Here is an 18901-nt window from a genome sequence, read left to right as displayed (position 1 = left end):
CCCTGCTCACCATCCACACTGCAGAGGCACACCCTGCTCACCATCCACACTGCAGAGGCACACCCTGCTCACCACCCACACTGCAGAGGCACACCCAGATCACCATCCACACTGCAGAGGCACACCCTGCTCACCACCCACACTGCAGAGGCACACCCAGATCACCACCCACACTGCAGAGGCACACCCTGCTCACTACCCACACTGCAGAGGCACACCCAGATCACCACCCACACTGCAGAGGCACACCCTGCTCACCACCCACACTGCAGAGGCACACCCAGATCACCACCCACACTGCAGAGGCACACCCAGATCACCACCCACACTGCAGAGGCACACCCAGATCACCACCCACACTGCAGAGGCACACCCAGATCACCATCCACACTGCAGAGGCACACCCAGATCACCATCCACACTGCAGAGGCACACCCAGATCACCACCCACACTGCAGAGGCACACCCAGATCACCACCCACACTGCAGAGGCACACCCTATCACCACCCACACTGCAGAGGCACACCCAGATCACCACCCACACTGCAGAGGCACACCCAGATCACCACCCACACTGCAGAGGCACACCCAGATCACCACCCACACTGCAGAGGCACACCCAGATCACCACCCACACTGCAGAGGCACACCCAGATCACCACCCACACTGCAGAGGCACACCCAGATCACCACCCACACTGCAGAGGCACACCCAGATCACCACCCACACTGCAGAGGCACACCCAGATCACCACCCACACTGCAGAGGCACACCCAGATCACCACCCACACTGCAGAGGCATGCCTTGCTCACCACTCACACTGCAGAGGCACACCCCGCTCACCTCCCACTGTCAGCTGTCAGCAGTGGATGAGTGTGGCCTCTTCTTATGGGGACAGCCAAAGATGAAGGTACGCAGTACAGAATGCGCTGGGCTGGGTGGGCATGGGGCTGGTGGCTGAGCTGCCTTTCATAGTACTGTTGTAGATGGCTATTCTTTGGCAATGGCATCGCTATTGCCCACTTGAGCACCCAGGAGCTGCACAAGCTCTGCACAAAATTGACCCATCGATATTAGATTCCCTCATGGAAAGAACAGGGGCCCACAGAGCTCTGCGCCTCCCCCAGGATTGCAGGGAATTAACAGTTGCTGGAAGGAGGGGATAATTAGGTCTTGCCCCTCCCTTAGGATTGCAGCTAGGCACTGGGGGGTCTGGATTTTTAAAACCCTCACCCTTCCTCTTAGATTTTATGAGCAGTTAACAGTTATTAGTGGCGGCACTCATAGGCCCCCCCACTTCTCCCTAAGGATATATAGGCTGTTGAAGACTGCTAAAAGAAAGGGACACTTTCTTGGGTGATGTAGCTGCCTGTGAGTTGCCCATGCTTCAGTGAGTGACCTCAGCTAAGGCCAGTTCACATCATAGGGATGTGGGGAGGCTAGGTGCCACCTCAGGGAAGACCGTTGGTTCTGCCTGTAATGGGCTGTGCCAGGACCTGCCGTGCAGCCCACATGGGCTGGGCGGGTGAGGGGGCTGAACCTTGAGGCTGACTCTGGAAGGTTCAGGAGACAGAAGGTAGCAAGGGGAGTGGGGGATCTGTTATGAGGCAATAGGAGCCTTACCTCATTCTTGGGGAGAGCTGACAGCTGGGCACTTAGGGGTTGAATGGAGCTCATGAGGCCCCCCATACGGACAGGGCTGGGTATGAGGAAGGTTTGGACATAGGCCTCAGATCCTAGGATTAGACCCCAGGGAGCCACTTTGCTCTTAGACATGGGAAAAATTAGGGCCGCCTTGTCCAGCTCTAGCCCTCTTCCTCTGTGTAAAATGTGTGTGTGTGTGTGTGTGTGTGAAATGCCTCAACCTCCATCTACCCTCAGCTTGGAGTGACTGAGGCTGTCCACCCCCTGTAACTTGTCTTAGCCCACCCTGGCTGACCCCTGTATGCCTCCTCTCCTCTTCCAGGCTCTTCTCTCACACTCTGACCTCCTCCTAGGGCATCCCTGAGGGTTTCATTTGGTACCTCAAGGCTGGCCAAGTTGGCTAGGATCCAGGAAGCCTCCACAGATGCAGGCAGGGACACAGAAGCATGGCAGAAGCATCAACTTGTGGCCCGAAGGCTCCTTTCTGTGTTGGCCAGGGCTATTGGTACAGGACAGTCACGGGACTCCATGTGCCTAAAGTCCCCCAGGCTTTGTCCTGGGAGGCCCTTGGCCTATGCGCCCAGTGTTTTAAGGGTCAGGCCCTGCCCTGGCCCTATTCCTTCCTACATGCCCAAGGACCACAGGAAGGATGAGCTGGGTCTAGGGACTTCTCAAAGCTGTGATCAGTTGGTGGGCAATAAAGACAGGTGGCACCCGCAGACAGCTCTTACGTCCATCCTTGAGAACATGATGGCCCTCTGGCTCACTGCGGTGTCCATGCATGCACCTCTGTGACCTCTCAGGACTACTACAGTGAGCCAAGGTTGAAAGCCATGCTCACCTGAAATGACAGACAGGTCCAAGGATGGGGAACCGGCATGATATAAAGCACGTTATATCCGTAAATTGTCACCTGCTGTCTGATCTCACCAAAAGCCTGGCTGTGGAAACAGGGTTGCCCTGCCTCTCATGCCAGGCCCATGTTTGTCTCAAAGTGTCCTCCAGTGCCCCTTGCCTGGGGATGAGCTGCGACAGGGAAGAAAGCAGTGAACAACAGTCCAAGAGTCAAAACACTGGCCTTGAGGAGGTAAGCCAACTTACGGGCCTTACTGTTGTTTGTCCTTTGACACGACGGTGGGGACTGGAAGTTGGATGTTCAGCCAGGGAAGATCAGCCACAGAGGCAAAGCTCAACTCAAGAGCTTCACTTGACCGTCTCAACTTCCCCACTTGGTTTTGGCTACGTGTTTGTATGCCTCTGATTTCATAATGTTGCCTCTACTTTTGCTACTCGTTCTTTTCTATGAAAGCCTCATCTGAGGGAACAGGCACTCTGCTCTACACAGGGCAGTCTCTATTGGGAACACTCTCTGCCTGCCTTAAAGGGGCTTCCCAAATTGATTGGTTTCCACTGGATGTTTTGAGCACCCAAGTTGATCATGTTTTGCTACCATCTATAGCCGTCTTTTGCTAGTTTTTCTTTCTTTCATTCTTTCTTTCTTTCTTTCTTTCTTTCTTTCTTTCTTTCTTTCTTTCTTGTGTGTGTGTTTTGGTTTGGTTTGGTTTTTCAAGACAGGGTATCTCTGTGTAGCTTCAGTTGTCTTGGAACTCACTCTGTAGACCAGGCTGGCCTCAAACTCAGAGAGATTCACCTGCCTCTGCCTCCCGAGTGCTGGGGTTAAAAGTGTGCGCCACCACTGCCCAGCTAGTTATTCCTGTACTTAGCTTGCTATGTGCTTAATAAACTCACTAATTCAAAATGCAAAGTATGGCTCTTGTAAATTAGTCTCTGGACCATGCACAACTCAGAGCTGGTCAGCCAAAGGATCAGAGGAAGGGAGGGGCAAGGCACCAGAAGGCATGACTCCATCCCATGGCTCCACACAACACCAGTCTCTCTTGACTGTCTCCCAGATAGTCCCAGGGCTGTCCCAGCCTGACTCTTGAGAATCTCTCATTTCCTTACTAACAGATGTCCACTCTGAGTGGACATGGGGTGACCTGTTTGGCTACTGAGAAGGAAGGGTACCCTGCTCTCAGGAGATCACCAAGACCCAGCCTACAGACACTTAAGCATAATGATCTGGAAAGATCCCGGACCTAGTGGATGGGGCAGGTGCTCAGGCCTGTCCTCATCTCAGGGACCCAGCCCCACTCAGGATGCCAAGGCCGTGGGGCTCAAACTGCACTTCGACCCTTGGTTTGTGCGTACTTACAGCCAGAATAAGATGCTGGGCAATTGAGAGGAATGTCAGGAACTCCCTGCAAATGCTAGTGTGGAATTAGAACAGAAAGGCTTTCCCTGTAGAGATGGATGCTCAAGAGGCAGGAAAGCCACAGCCAGGCCTGCTTCCAGGTGGCCCATTTGGAGGGGCAGAACTGGGCTCACCGAGAGGTGAAGTCACCATGGGCTGATTTAAACACTGTCATAGTGTGGGCCTGGCTGACCAAGGGAGAAGAGGAAGGCCTCGGAAGCCAACGAAGGGGGTTCCATAAATTCTAGATGTGTGGGGGACCCAAGTTCTTAGGGCAACACAAGACTAGGAGTCATCCACACTCTTGGGGATGTGCCTGCACCCCACCCCCACCCCCATCCCCGCCCCCGCCCCCACCCCCGCCCCCACCCCCACCCCCGCCCCCGCCCCCACCCCCGCCCCCGCCCCCGCCCCCGCCCCCACCCCCGCCCCCACCCCCACCCCCACCCTCACCGCCGCACAACATCTTCCTCTTCCTTTCAGCTCATTTGTCTTGAAAAGATGGCCAGAGCTGGAAGGGGATGCGAGAGTCAGGATTCGATTTTCTGCACAGTGATAAAAGCCTGTGGGACACAGCCCACCCTGGCAGAGTGATAAGCGCTCCCTGTGAAAAGGCCCAAAATGGAAAATCAATGGCACCCTGGCCACTGCCCTGAGCAATTAGAGATTAGAGTTAGAGGGAATTTATGGCAGCAGCCAGGACCGCCAGCTGTGCAGATCCAGAGTTAATCAGGAGCATGCTGGCTCTGCTCCATGAGATAAAACTAGGAAAAATATACAGGGGCTGCAGGGATAGCTCAACAGTTAAGGAGCTTGCTGCCCTTTCAGACTTTGGCTCTCACAAATCCATTGGTAGCTCACAACCACCTGTAACTCCAACTCCAGGGCATCTGGCCTCTCCAGCCTCCATGGGCCCCCTGCACTCACATGCATTTACACACACATACACATATACCTACACATAATGAAAAAAACTATCAGAATCAATCTTTTAGATAATTGCCAGGTGTGGTGGTGCACGTCTTTACACACAGGACTTGGGAGGCGGAGGCAGACAGATCTCTGTGAGTTTGAGGCCGTCCAGGGCTACAGAGTGAGATCCTGTCTTGAAGAAAGAGGAGGAGGAAGAGGAGGAGGAAGGAAGGAAGGAAAAGAGTTCATGTGCACAGATATCCTGATGGCGCTCCTGCCAAGGACGGTTCATCTTGTATTTGATTTTGAGCTGAGTGGGTTCCCATCAAAACAAAATCCTGAATCATTAGCTGAAAGTCGCACAACATGAAAGTTCCTATGTTGGCAAATAGTTGAATAGCCTTTAACACACGGTTTGGGAAGCCCCTACCTCCAGTCAGCCCCTCAAGGAATCTGTGTCTACGGGTGGCCCCAGTCTCCTCCTGAGCTCCAGTGGTGGGACTCCATTCCTGTCCTCATGCCTCTGCCCCTCCTGGGCACCTTGAGCAAGTAGAACCTCCTATCTCTCCCCTTCTCCATTTCTTCTTTCCTTTTTGAGACATCCTCTCTTTCTGTATGCCAGATTGGCCTCAAAATTGTGATTCTTAGCTGGGCACAGTGGTGCACACCTGTAATCCCAGCATTTGGGGAGGCAGAGGCAGGCAGATCTCTGTGAGTCCAAGGCCAACCTAGTCTACACGGCAAGTTCAGGACAGCCAGGGCTACACAGAGTAACCCTGTCTCAAAAAAAAAATGTGATGTTGAAAATTGTGATATTTCACACACACACACACACACACACACACACACACACACACACACACACACACATACACACACACACACACACACACACACACACACACACAAGGGCGGGTGGTAGCACGGAAGGGAGAGAGGGAGGAAGGGAGGGAGGAAGGGAGGGAGGAAGGGAGGGAGGGAGGGAAGGACAGGCAGACAATAAAAATAAATTTAAAAATTTTGATCCTCCTGCCTCAGCCTCCCATGTGCTGGAATTAGAGGCTGAGGCACTCACTGTGTCTGAGCTGACCAGTATGTTTCTAAGCGTCACCCTCATTGTCACGGGCATCAGGGTTTCTTTTGTTTTTACGGCAGAGAAACATTCCGCTGTATGGGTAGAACTCACCTGTTCATCTGAAGAGGTTTCTAGCTGCCCTCTACTGTGTCTAACACTGTTGCAGGTGTTGCGTAGAAGAAGCCAGTGTCAAAATAGCACCATTGAGAAAGAATAAACAGGTTAGAAGAATTTGGAGGTAACTTTTTGACATACATATATTTTTTGAGACAAGGTCTCATGTCACCCAGACTGGCCCTGAGCTCTTGGCTCCTGAGCTCTTGCTATCATCACCCAATTGCTAGGATTAGAGGTTTATAATCACATCTGGCTTATACACTATCAAGCCCAAATGGTAACACAATCCGCATGTCTATAAAGCATGAAGCACGCATGCTTTGGATGCAATAGGACACTATTCAGGATGTTCTGACGCTGTCAGGACATATAGAAGGACCTTGGGGACATTATGCAGTGTGATAAGCCAGCGACAGAGCACACACTGGATGATTGCCTGTACACAAGGTTCTCGGCGACGTGTGATCCACTGACAGGAAGTACATGGCGTTATTGGAGGCCATGGGAGCAGCCAGGTGGGCAGAAGTAGCACCCCTGACTTGTTCTGGAAACCTAGTGTTCATCAGGGATGAATCAGGAGTGAGGACTCCGACTTCTGAGGCCCAGCCATTGGCTCCTTCCCAGAAGCCTCAGGCTTCATGGGAGGGAGGAAAATCGGTGGGCCAGATGGACAGGTGTTCCCTCCTCCTCCCACAGTGAGCAGAGTGAAGGGCCACATATCTCCAATTTGCCTGCCCAGTCTAGCTGGCCTGTCCTTTCAGCTGTGCCTGGCTATGGAGATCTGGGGGTGCGGGGGGTGAGGGGGCTGGAAGGAGGGAAGATGGAGGCCACTGTCCCTGGCTGTTGCTGCTTGCGACCTCTCTCATATTTTCTTCTGGACCTGATGCTTCTGCCCCTGGTGTCCGTCTCAGCGTGTACAAGCGCCCACTGTTCCCAGATGAAGGCACTAAGTGTGCTCCTGCGAAACCTTTCTATTGCTCCTCACACGGAGAGGCCCCAGTTTGCCATGACAGGGAACAGGACCCCAGAAAACATGGAAGGCAATCCCTAAAGGGTGAGATGCAAAAGAGACAGAATGGCCATCACCAGGCCTGCTCTCTTGATAACTTTCGGTCTTCCCGGCTTAATAGGAGGTAATGGTGTCCCTAGGTACCTGGGCGAGTGGCAGCCGGCCATCTTTACCTGCCCACCTGTCCTTTTTCCCTAGGACACCTGGAAGTGGTGTCTGATAGGAAAAACCTTCCTCACTCTCAGAATCTGCCCTGGGGACCCTGACATTACTCCTGCTCACAGGGGTGGGTGGGCCAAGGGAGGTGACATGGCTTGGGGACTGTTTCATTGTCACTGCCATTTCCAGCCTATACTTCACCCAGCCAAGTAAACAGACATCTCCTGTCCCCCTCCCCATCCACGGCCCTGCCCCACAGGCCGGATTTCCTGGGCAAGGTCACTCAGTTGCTGGAAGCCAGTGTCCAATAAAACCCACTGATGCAGACAGCCATAAAGCAGATCAGCAGATCGCCACAGTGGCCCCAGGATGTTTGCTTAGTGCCACCCTGCAACTCTCCGTGGCTGCACTGGGGGACATCCCAGCACTTATAGTATCCAGGGCCCATGGCTCTCCTGGACACCCTTCAGGCCTTTAACGTGGTTGCCTTTGAATCCTGTCTCCTGGCAGGGCCTTGTTTCTTCTGCTCATCCATATCTGCCAAGTTTGGACTCATGAGCTACACAGAACCTCCCAGAATATTCCACACATTGCTCAATCCTGGGTCTGTCCATCCCATGGCCCCTAGTCAGGGACAAGTCTGGTGTTACTGTCTCAGCCCTACCAGGCACCATGAGCTGCCCTCTTGCCCAGGCCACATCCTGCCCCACTCCTGGTAGCCTAAAATCTGTCCATCCCACCCCTGCTGGTTCCTCCTTACTCTAGTGTCATCTTGGCTCACCCTCGCTAGGCTGGTAACACATGGTGAGACCCTCGAGGTTCTCTCTGCTAGAACACTCGTCTGGCCTCGCTGAGGGACGCATAGGAACTGACCGGTGCCTGTCCATAGGGTCAATATGACCAGAACCACCAGGGAGGATTGAGAAGCGGGGCTGTGTACCAATAGCTTGGGTCTGGGGACAGTGAAGGTATGCTTGGCCAGGGGAGGAGAACGAGTGAAGGTGGCAAGACTGTAGTATGGGCAGACTGCAGCCCTGTTGGGGTATGAGGGTGGAGTGCGGCACAAATGCAACAGGCTCCCTGAAGCTGGGGCCTGTATGCTGCAAGCTGCCATATGGGGCATCAGGCTGGCAAGATAGGAAACACGGTGTCCAGAGGTATAGGGGAAGCTTCTAGAACCAAGGATAATCTAAGAAGCACCCTCCATCCATCTCTAGGTCCAACTCCATGGGGCATGTTGGTCTCTGAAGGAGGGTGCTGGCCTCCTGATGCGTATGTACCTCTGAGAGATGCTCTTGCCTGGTCAGGAACCCCCTTTGTCAAAACTGTTGACAGAGACCTGAGCTCACTCTCCTGAGCCACTTGGTATGGATATCTTTTGCACCCCAATCCCAGGAAGCCCAATGGTGGCCACATGCTGAGGCATAAGTGGTCTCCGTTTCCTCCGGGCAGACTCCTCTTTGGGATGCTGACATGGGTGGGTGGGACAGGTTTTGCCACCAGCTCCAAAGAACTGAGGACAAAGCCTCCATGTAGGATAGCCCTTCGCCTGCCTCATAGTGGGTAGTTGTCTGGGAGCTGATAACATTGCACCTTCTGGGGATCTCCGCTTTAAGCTGGCCTCACTTGGCTCGGTGGACAATATTTACTTTTGGAAACAATGAAACACTTTATTTTCTAATTTATTCAGAGGCAGGCTGTCAAACACAAGTTTCCTCAATATAAGGGATGAGCTTCTAGGCTTGGCATCTGCCCAGGGAGGGGTCGCAGGCAGCTCCCACAGTCTTCCCTCTGCCCAGTCCTACTGGCTTGGCCTCTGCACCCTTCTAGGGGCCAAGGCAACTCCAGGCAGGGCTGCCCAGAGCAAAAGAATCATGGGACTAATGTCTTTCTCCAGCCTCAGAAAGGCCCATGGACCCTGGGGTCACTAGTAAAATGTGGACATGGGGGCTCTGAGCACATTCTGGGCCTGGAGCAGAGAGAAGCTGCTGGAGGCGGCTGAGGAGGGATCACAGATTCTCCAGGGATTTGGCCCTCTCGGGCACTGGCATTTGCACTCTCTCACATGGCAGGTCTTTCCAGGCTGTGCTGTTTGCGCTGGGAGCAGTTCCTGCCTGCTACCTGTTCCTCCTGCTCCTCCTCCAGGGACAGAGCCCTAGCAGCATCCTGCCTTAAGTTTAGATGGAGGGCTGTTAAGTCCCTTTTGAGTCTTCACACTCTCTTGAGCCACAGTGGAGCTTCCGTAGAGCCTTCCCCCGCCGGGGCCACCCAGACTGGGCCACTCTGAGTAGACCATATCCTGGCCTGTCCGTCGCGTCCCTCTTCCCATTCTTCAGCAAGTGTCTCTCCCACCCACCCACTCCCACTGCGGAGGTCAAGGCCTTGCTTTCCTCATGGGGGTGGTGGGGGGAAGGCCAGAACAGGGCCCCAGGGCTCTGCCTCTTCTGCCCCAGGGCCAGTGCAGCTTTGCTTCAACTGTTGCCTCAAAGTACATGCAGCTGCAGGATCGCAGAGGTCCAGGAGCTTCCTCGCTGAGCAGAACACTGAGCAGTGGCTAACGGCCAGCAGCCCAGTCCGGCTTCAGAGTGGGCCAGTCACACCAACACACACCTACAGCTTACAAGAGCATCACCTCCTGGCTCCCTCCTAGAAAACTGCTTCGTGGCCTGAGAGGCTGACAAGAATTGTGCCACAGAAGGAAAGAAGGTGCCTGAATATTTTCAGGGGCAAAAGCTGGCTCTTTCTCCCTGCCAAATCCATAACATAGTGTCCAAGCACTCAGACCCTTGCCTGGCAGAACATTTTGGTGAGAGAGATGGCTCAGTCAACCCCCAGATCACCAGCTGTGCTGTGTCTATCCATGGCTTAGCCACAGTCTTCACACTGCCATCCCGAGGGCCTCTCAGCGCACTCTCCCATCCCAGAAGACAACATCACAGAGACCTGGCAGGACCTGGGTGCTCCCGGGACACTCAGAGCCTACTGGTCTGCATGAGCCCGTTGGCCTCACAGCTGCGTGTGGGCAGTGTGGCCTGTGGCCGCCCACTCTTGTCTGGCCGTGGCACTATGGCATCCCCATCCTCCATACCGTATCCTCTACGTAGGCACAGAACCTTCCGGAAGCTCTGGCGGAAGTTATCAGAGAGAAAGCCGTAGAGTAGGGGGTTGGCACAGCTGTTGGCATAAGACAGGACCACCACAAAAAAGTAGAGGCCGGCAGAGACGGGTTCCTCGGGCAGTGTGAAGGCCAGGTTGACGATGTTGACAATGAAGAAAGGCAGCCAGCATCCCACAAACACCAGCACCACCACCACCACCATGCGGGTCACCTTGCGCTCTGAGCGCCTCCGCCGTGAGGAGCCCACACGCACACCCGCAGCCTTCACCTTCACCACGATGAGCAGGTAGCACAAGCAGATGACCAGCAAGGGCCCAAAGAAGCCCAGCACAGATGTGTAGGTGATGAAGGCTGCTCCCCACAGTCCCACGGGCTCTGGCCAGCTCAGGTTGCAGGTACCCCAGCCCTCCTGGACATCCGCGAAGACCAAGAATGGCAGAGACATGAGCAGTGAGAAGACCCAGACAGCAGCACTGGCCAGCTTGGCTACTCGTGGGCGGCGCCACCGGGCCGAGCGGAGAGGGTGCACCACAGCCAGGTAGCGGTCAACGCTCATGACCATCAGGCAGAAGATACTGGTGAACTGGTTGATGCCATCCAGCGTCATAACCAGGCGGCACAGGAAGGACCCAAAGGGCCAGTAGGAGACGGCATTCTGTGTAGCCAGGAAGGGAAGCCCCAACATAAACAACACGTCAGCCACAGCCAGGTTCAGGATGTACACATTAGTGACTGTCTTCATCTTGGCGTGCCGCAGCACCACATAGATGACCAGTGTATTTCCACCCAGGCCCACGGTGCACACCAGCAAGTAGAGCACAGGCACTAATACAGCCCGGGCTCCCATGGACGGTACTGGGCCCACCAGTGACCAGTTATGGTTACCACTGGAAGCAGCTGAGGCATTCCAGCTGGCTGTGGGAGCCAGAAAGAGGGGTTCCATGCAGTCGGCTTCAGGCCCAATGCCAGCGTCTCCTGCAAGAGAAGAAAGTGTCACCAGTGGGCACATTCACTGTCCCCAGCCCGCCTGCCCAACGGTGGTGGGTAAACACCATTAGTCATGTTCAACTTGGCTGGGAATCACATTAAGTAAATTGTTTGGAAAACAAGCTGGGGAGGATGAAGAAGCCACTGCGGGGACAAGAGGATGGGTGGCTCAGTGAGCCAAGAGGGGCGTTACCAGTCAATATGGATACTACAGTGGCTGACCTATGATCCACAACCTATGACTCCCCTTGCTTGGCCTCTGCTTACCCAGCCCCCCCCTCTCTCCAAAGCCCCTCAGAGTGTTGGAGGGCAGCACTTCAGGAAAGTGGCCTAAACTCAGTGGGTATCACCTCCCCAGGGGCCCCAAGACTATGAAGAGACGTGGCTGATAGAGAAGGATGGGAAGCCATGGCTGTGGTAATCCTGTCATATCCAACACATGTGACACCCCAGACCTGTTCTGCCAGTAATCCCAAGGATGGACCCTCTCTGGAACAGGCCCTTCCCTCCAAAGATTCTAAGGAACGCTGTCCTCAGTAGACAGTTTCCACCCCCAGCAGAGCCTGGGCCTCTCAGAAGCAGCAATGACTCCAGAGGTCCCTGTGTAATACAGTGGCTGGCCCTCTCTTTTTCACCCCCGAGGATGCCAACTAAATGCGTACTGCCCGCCCAGGGCAAAGGTCTGTCACCTGCTCAGCAATGGCAGATATCCTTAAGCCCCAGGCTTAGGGCACAGTGTGGAACATTAGACACAGTGTGCTTAATGCAGAGAGGAAACACATGGGACAGACGTAACGGGGGGGGGGGGGAGGGGACACACTAGGCTGGGGGCACAGTACAGGAGGGGGCACACAGCCCTCCATGTGGCAGAACAAGGGGGCGAACTAAGGCCTGAGAGGCAGAGTGACAACTCCGGGCAAGTGCACGGGCTTTGTGGAGAAAGTAGAGGCGGCAGGTGTGGGAGGACCGAGCCTGACAGATGAGTGGCAGGTGCATAACTTGCTTTGTGTTTCTTTGTGTTTGAAGTCTTTCATAAAAGCGAAGATGCCCAAGAGGAAATAAATGCCTCCGTCGCTGGGGAAGGAGACGGGCAGGACTGGTACCTCCGGTTGGGCAACCAGAAAGGAGCTGAAGTGCTAGGAGGACACAGGCCAGGGACAGGCCATGGAAGAGGCGGGAGCTCTCAGCCCGAGCCAGGCTTGTCCAATAGCTCTGCTGCCCTCAGAAACCTGGGTCTGCTCAGCTGATTTGCGGTGGCCTGAGCCGTAACAGATACGGGACACTCCAACAGCTGTCACGGTGGGACCTAGTCCTGGGTTGACCAAGATCAAGCAGAGGCAACTCCAATCTGAAGGACAAGGGAAGGCAGAGTCAGGGTGCAGGGACCTTAGAAGGAACAGCAGCAGCAACAAAGAAATGGAAATGCTTCTCCCACGACCAGCCAGCGCACCCAGGTTCCCAAGCCCTCAAGGCTCGTGGATGCTAAGAAATATGACCTGGAAAGCCAAGGAGAAGGGGTCCAAGCAGTGGGCCCACCTAGAAAAGGTGAAATAAGATAAGATGACTTAGCTAGTAGGCTTAGGACATGTTTCAGAATATATAAGACCTTTGAGTAAAGCACGGAAAAAATATCACAAGGAGTCGGGAGTAAATAGAACAGCCCCCCCACCCCCACAAAAAACCTTTTAAGTCACAGACTTTGGACATAAAAATTACAACCATTTAGTGCTGGGAGAGGCTGTTCACCTGCTCAGAGTACAGGCTGTTCTTGTATAAGACCCAAGTTTGATTCCCAACACTTACGCCGGGCAGCTTACAGCTGCCTGTATGACTCCAGCTCCAGGGGATCTGATACCTCTGGCCTCTGTGAACAACTGTACTTACATGTACACAACCCCATATAGACGCACATAACTAAAACTAAAACAAATCTTTAAAAATAGGAAACACGGTCGTTTAAATAAATAGCAACTAAGAGGGGGGAAAAATGAAACCCACAGAAATCAGGACTAATCTAGCTGTCTAGATAGTGTTGAGGTGAGAAGTGGTGAAACAGAATATGCTGAGGGATGCTGAGAAGATGCTTACATGGAAGAGACTTCATCTCTCAGAGAGGATGCCGCGTGCCTCCTCCTGGCTAATCATGTCCCCTGCCTGATTAGACCACAGTACACCAGCATCCCCACGAACTGCAGAGCATCACATAAAGAGAAAACCCTGAAGAATATCAGTAGGACATGTCGTGAAAATGGCACAAACAGTGGCAGTGACAACACCATTCTATCAGCAAGGATAGGGCAAGAGGCGGCGAGGAGGCCTGGGAACGCAGACTGGTGGCCTGGCATGCATGCTCACCCGGGTCCAGTTCCCAGAAAAGCACAAACCAGGTATGCTAGCACAGGCCTGTGAGCCCAGCACTTTAGAGAGGTCCAGACAGAGGATCAGAAGCTCACGGTCACTCCTGACTACATTACTAAGTTTGAGGCCAGCCTGGGATACATGAGACCTGGGGTTAAGGAAGAAGAAGGGCTGAAGAGATGGCTCAGTGGGTAAGCGCACTGGCTGCTCTTCCAGGGGAACCCAGTTTTGATTCCCAGCACCCACATGATAGTTCACAAGTATCTATAACCCCAGTCCCAGGGGGTGTCTGAGGTCCTCTTCTGGCCTCTGCAGGCATGTAGTACTTAGATATACATGAAGGCAAAACACACATACACAATAAATAAATAACTTTAAAAGGCAATGTTACATAGGGGATGAATGTAGCGGAGTAAGCGCCTAAGTTCCTCTGTTGGCACTGAACCCCTGGTCTGGAAGGGTGTCCCTGGATTGAGGACAAGATATGGCTTCAGCTGAGGGTCATGTCATTCACGGCTTTAGCAGGAGACCATGGGAACTTACTTTACTCAGACATTCAGGCAGAAGCTCCCTTTGAGGCTAGTAGGTGAACCTGCTGATTGGCTGGCTCATAGGGCTGGTCTCAGGAAGCATCTATATGGTACTTTAAAAGTAAAGCTCATAGGAGCCATTGACAGCTGTGGAAACCTATCTTAAAAAGGACCACAGTTTAGTGCCAGCCAGAGGCAGCGACATGTCAATTCATATAACCAGGACACATGGGCCTGCTGTAGAGACCTGTGGATCATCTCTCCCCAAAAGACCAAATGAGGGACCCGAAATGGGCTGGATGAAGGTGATGGATCAGGCCCTGAAGATGAGCTGACTGCTGTTGTGGGGGCGGGGCGGCATCTGATGGGCTCAGGGTCTCCCAAACAAGCTCTGGCTTGGGGGAGCTGGTCTGGGACACATGACTGACCTTAAGTCTAGCTCTCTGTTTCTCTGGGCTCCTCTGAGGCTACTGTCTGGCACATCCCTGCTCACTGCTACCCAGAGCCCAGGGGTGGCTTAGCAGGCCACCAGCCCTTGTCATCTACGCAAACACTACAACCCCCAACCAGTCTCAGAGACACAAAGAGCAGAACAGGCCCTAGAGCTGTACCTGCCTCTTGGAATATAATTCTTCAAGAACCGTTTTTAAAAGAGCAATCTTATTCACAAGAATTACATGTTCAGAGGAAAATTATCCCTCATGCCGTCTCAGCTGTGGGAGAGAGGCGCTAAGGAGAAAATTTTATAACAGGGTCCAACCAAAGACCTGCTTAGCCTACGGGGCTGGGTGCCATCTTCCTGAGGGAGTCCTGGTCCCACTCACTCACTCTGGTACCTGCCCTGTGACCATTGGGGCCTTGGTGCTTCCTTGATCTCTGGCTCCCGGTGTAAAGAAGGCCATACAAACGTAGGGTTGCAGGAGGGATGAAATGATGCGGCCCTGACTCATCTGGGGGTGCAAGTGTCAGGCCCCCCAATTCCTATGCTTCTGCACCCCTCCTGCCTTGCTGAGGGTATAACTGGAGTCAGACACCCCCACCTCCAACCCACCCTTGCCCACAGCCATGAAGGACACCCTTCTTGCTGTCTTCGTCCAAATACACTCCACCTCTGAACATGTCTAAAGGCAGCTTGGGCCAAGCCAGGGGGAAAGTGAGGCAGGCTTAGGCCGCCTGGGTGGGCCAACAGGAAGGCTAGGACTGTACAACTCTGAGAAGGAGCTCAGGCGGATCGCCCTGTCCTGAAGAAGGTAATTTCCATCTCCAGTCCATTGTCTCAGAAATTTGAGCCTTTACTTAATGGGGGAACCCAATGCAGGCTTATGCTTGGTCCTTGGTGCTACTGGAGGCTCTGGAGCATCCCACCTGACCCTGCGACATGTTCTGTTGCCCAGCAACAGTTCCAACATCTGACTTTGGGCATCTAGGTTCTGGCTCTCATCACCTTAAGTCACGCAACTGGTGGCAGGGAGGGGAGGGGCCTTGCATATCAAAGAAAGTTCCAGGATGTTCTCCATCCTACGGAGGGGTGGAATGACCGGAGGACGGGTGGGTTCGACACAAGTGCTCCAGGCTATGTGGGGAGTCACATTCCCAGAGGGCAGGGGTGTACCCAGGCTCCCTACTCCAGCACAAACAATCGCGGAGACCTCAGATTCCCCGAAGGGTACGGGGTCTATACGCTCCAGGCCGCCAGGCCGCAGCTCCGTAACTGTCACCACTCTGTTCGCAGCTCTGGGACCCATAAGCGCATGCCGCCCCTCCTCCCTGACAGTCTCCTACCCGGGTATCCAGCTGCAGACCTCCCAGTCTGCCTGATGTCTATGCGGCGCCCTACCACCTTCCCTCAGAGCCCGTGGCTCCTGAGGCCTTTGGGCTCGCCCAGTCCTCAACCCTCCCTGGCACAGGGGGCGCGCGCCATGGAGAGGTCGGATCAAGGGGTGCATAAGCAAAGGGAGTTCCTTGTAGCTTCCGACCTGACCCAGGCACACCGGGTGGCCTCCGGGTCTCCGAGAGATAAGTGGATCCCGAAGGAAAAGGCAGAGGCATGCAGCTTCTAGGTTGGGGAGCGAACGCGAGAGAAGCTAGGGCATAGGCAGGTGAGCCCCGCAGATGCCCAGGAGAGCTTGAAAATCCCGTGAACCACAGGCAGGTGCCGAATGGCGGGACCCCAGGCCTGGGATGAGCGCAGAGACAGCGGGAGGAAGCGACAGACCTGTGCGGGACAGGGTGCCCACGCCGGGGCGGGCACGGCGGCGGTACTTCGTAGTTAGCAGCGCCCTCGGGCTCCAAGAGCAGCGCGCTCACTCGATTGCTGTACGAAGTCGGAGCCCGCCCTCTGGGTAGAGGGAGGAAGAGGGTGTAGGAGATACAGGGGGCGGGGCGAAGCGGGGCGGGGCGAGAGCCTCAGGTCGGGTGGGGGTGGTGAGACTGGGTAGGAAGGGGCGAACTCCAATGAGCAGGGTCAGAAAGGGGGTTTCCGGGAGAAGTCGGGGGTCCGGGCAGGGAGTAGGGTTGCTTGGGTGAGCTCTTGTCTAGGTAACTTCGTCTGTCTAGCTACCTGTATGCCCCAAGTCACACGTGTCTATCCTCTCTGCAAAGCCCTAGTATGGTTGGCAGTGACTCAGACCACGCCCCCACCCCATCCTTTTTTCCAACCCAGTTTGGGTTGTGACTGGAAGCTTGAGACTGGTGCCGGGAGAGTCCGAGAAGAGTCCTCACTCCTGAGAGAATGTGGTGGTCTAAGAGATATCTGAGGTGAGGTTCGAAGAACTGAGGGGAGACAGCGGGAACCCTCAAGGCAGAGTGTGATCTCCTGGGGGTTCCCTGATCCCGCCAGGCCTTGGGAAGCTGCTTACGGAAGAGTTGCTGGCTTACAAAAGTTGAGTGCCTGCCTCCTCTGGAGTTAGGCACAGAGACTGCCCCAGCGGCCCTCTGGCCCGAGAGCCAGCCGGCAAGCAGTTCTGTATTTAACCTGCAGTACCACCAGGTACTAGGATGACACACATCCAGATGGCATCAGGACCTGGCCAAGGACGTGGGGGCAGCCACACACTGCTTGTCCCCAAGTGGAGATGCTTCAGTTGATCAGGTAGGCGGTGCGTGAGCTTTCTTGGCTTTTCTGTGGTTCTACCGAATCTCCGCAGAACTTGGGCTAATTAGGTTTGTCCATGTAGAGAGCCCAACTACATAGGAACTGCGCATGCTCCAGCTCCTCACAATACTCCTCCCCAGACAGACTTGGACTCTTCATTCAAGGAAGAGTTCGACCTTTCCTCCAAACCTGGGCTCCATCACCTACATCACTGCCAGCTTCCCAAGGAGGCTGCCCCGGTCCTGCCACGAGGACACCTCCACTGTTCTGCAGACTGAGCCATGCTGGATACCCAGGGTCTCTGCTAGAAACAGCGTTGAGTTGTGTGCCACATGTTCGAGGTGATATGGGAGGGTTTCTGGCCACCGTGTGATATGAGGAGACAGGCTGGGGTCCAGTGGAGTGTCCAGAGCCCTCAGGCCAGAGAGGTAATCCCAGCTCTCATCTGCAGGCCTTTAGAACGCTCTCTGCGTTTAGGTAGGAGGCCATTTCTGAGCGCTCCCAATGTGCTCACACCTCAGGACAAGAACAGCCCCTGTCTCACCAGTTCAGAGTGTAGCAGAGAGGTAATAAACAACAACAACAACAAAAAAATTTAATATAGAAAACTCTAGGTCCTTTGCCTCCTGAGTGCTGAGAGACCCTGACACATCAACAATTGGGACTTCTGGTGTGTCAGTAATAAATTTTACCTATACCTCTAAAAAAAAAAAAAGCAACAACAACAACAAAAAACTCTAGGGACTGGAGAGATGGCTCAGCAGTTAAGAGCACTGACTGCAGGTCCAAGATTGGATTAGTGCTCAAAACGATCTGTAACTCCAGTTTCAGGGAATTTGCTGTCCTCTTCTGGCCTCTGACGGCACTGGGCACACATGTAGTGTACAGACTCACACAGGGACAACACTCACACACATAAATAAAATAAAAATAATTTAGATAGTGATTAAAAAAACAAGCAGGAGGCCAGGGACCACCTCCGGTGCAATATGGACAAGTGAGAGTGAGACTCAGGCTCAAATCAGCAGGTTGAAGGCCCCAGGGCAGAGAGGAGCTCTGTGGCTGGGCAAGCGAGCCATATCTGGGTGCCGTTCCTGATGCGGCTTCCCGTTCTGTGCCACAATTCTGGCTCTACTCCATTCCAGCCGTCATCCCCTCTCATGTTTCTCCTCCCACCTGCTGCCCATCACCAGGCCTCTCATTCACCCACACAGCTTAGTGTGACCATGTCCAAGATTGGGAGATGGACCAAGCAGCCAGTAGGGCCTGGTCAGAGGCCAGCAGAGGCGACCTCCAGAGGCTGCTTCCAGGGAGCACATCTGCTCACTGCTCACCTGGCCTGGTCTCTGCCAACTGTGCGCCTCGCTCCAGAGCCCGGTCCTTCCACCAGCCTAGATCTCCAACAGGACCCGACTCGGGCTGCTCCTTACCTGATCACACCTCTTACTTTATCACCAACAGAGCATGCCTAGTGGCGGGCAGGGTCCCATGTCCCCAGCTCACTGGCAAAGACTGAGGCTGCCCACTTCTGAAACCCTAGCACACACACCGTCACGATCTCCCTTGGCCACGCCGAGGTACCCTCCCTCTCAGAGCATTTTCCTATTATGAGACATGGAATAAGGAGGGACAGGAGCTGGC

The 18901-nt window shown here is 54.2% G+C and overlaps 1 protein-coding gene across 1 annotated transcript; it reads right to left on the bottom strand.

Moving 5' to 3' along the window:
* Positions 1 to 8836: 8836 nt before the first annotated feature.
* On the bottom strand, positions 8837 to 11234 carry SSTR5 (somatostatin receptor 5; the record flags this gene model as incomplete). Its single annotated transcript, XM_084762628.1, has 1 exon — positions 8837 to 11234. One exon carries the CDS (start codon positions 11232 to 11234, stop codon positions 10146 to 10148), a length of 1089 nt encoding a protein of 362 aa, XP_084618754.1. The 3' UTR covers positions 8837 to 10145.
* Positions 11235 to 18901: the final 7667 nt, after the last annotated feature.

This window comes from Acomys minous (assembly GCF_964271855.1).
Source record: "Acomys minous genome assembly, chromosome: 16".
Lineage (NCBI taxonomy): Eukaryota > Metazoa > Chordata > Mammalia > Rodentia > Muridae > Acomys > Acomys minous.
This window is presented reverse-complemented; position numbering and strand designations above follow the sequence as displayed.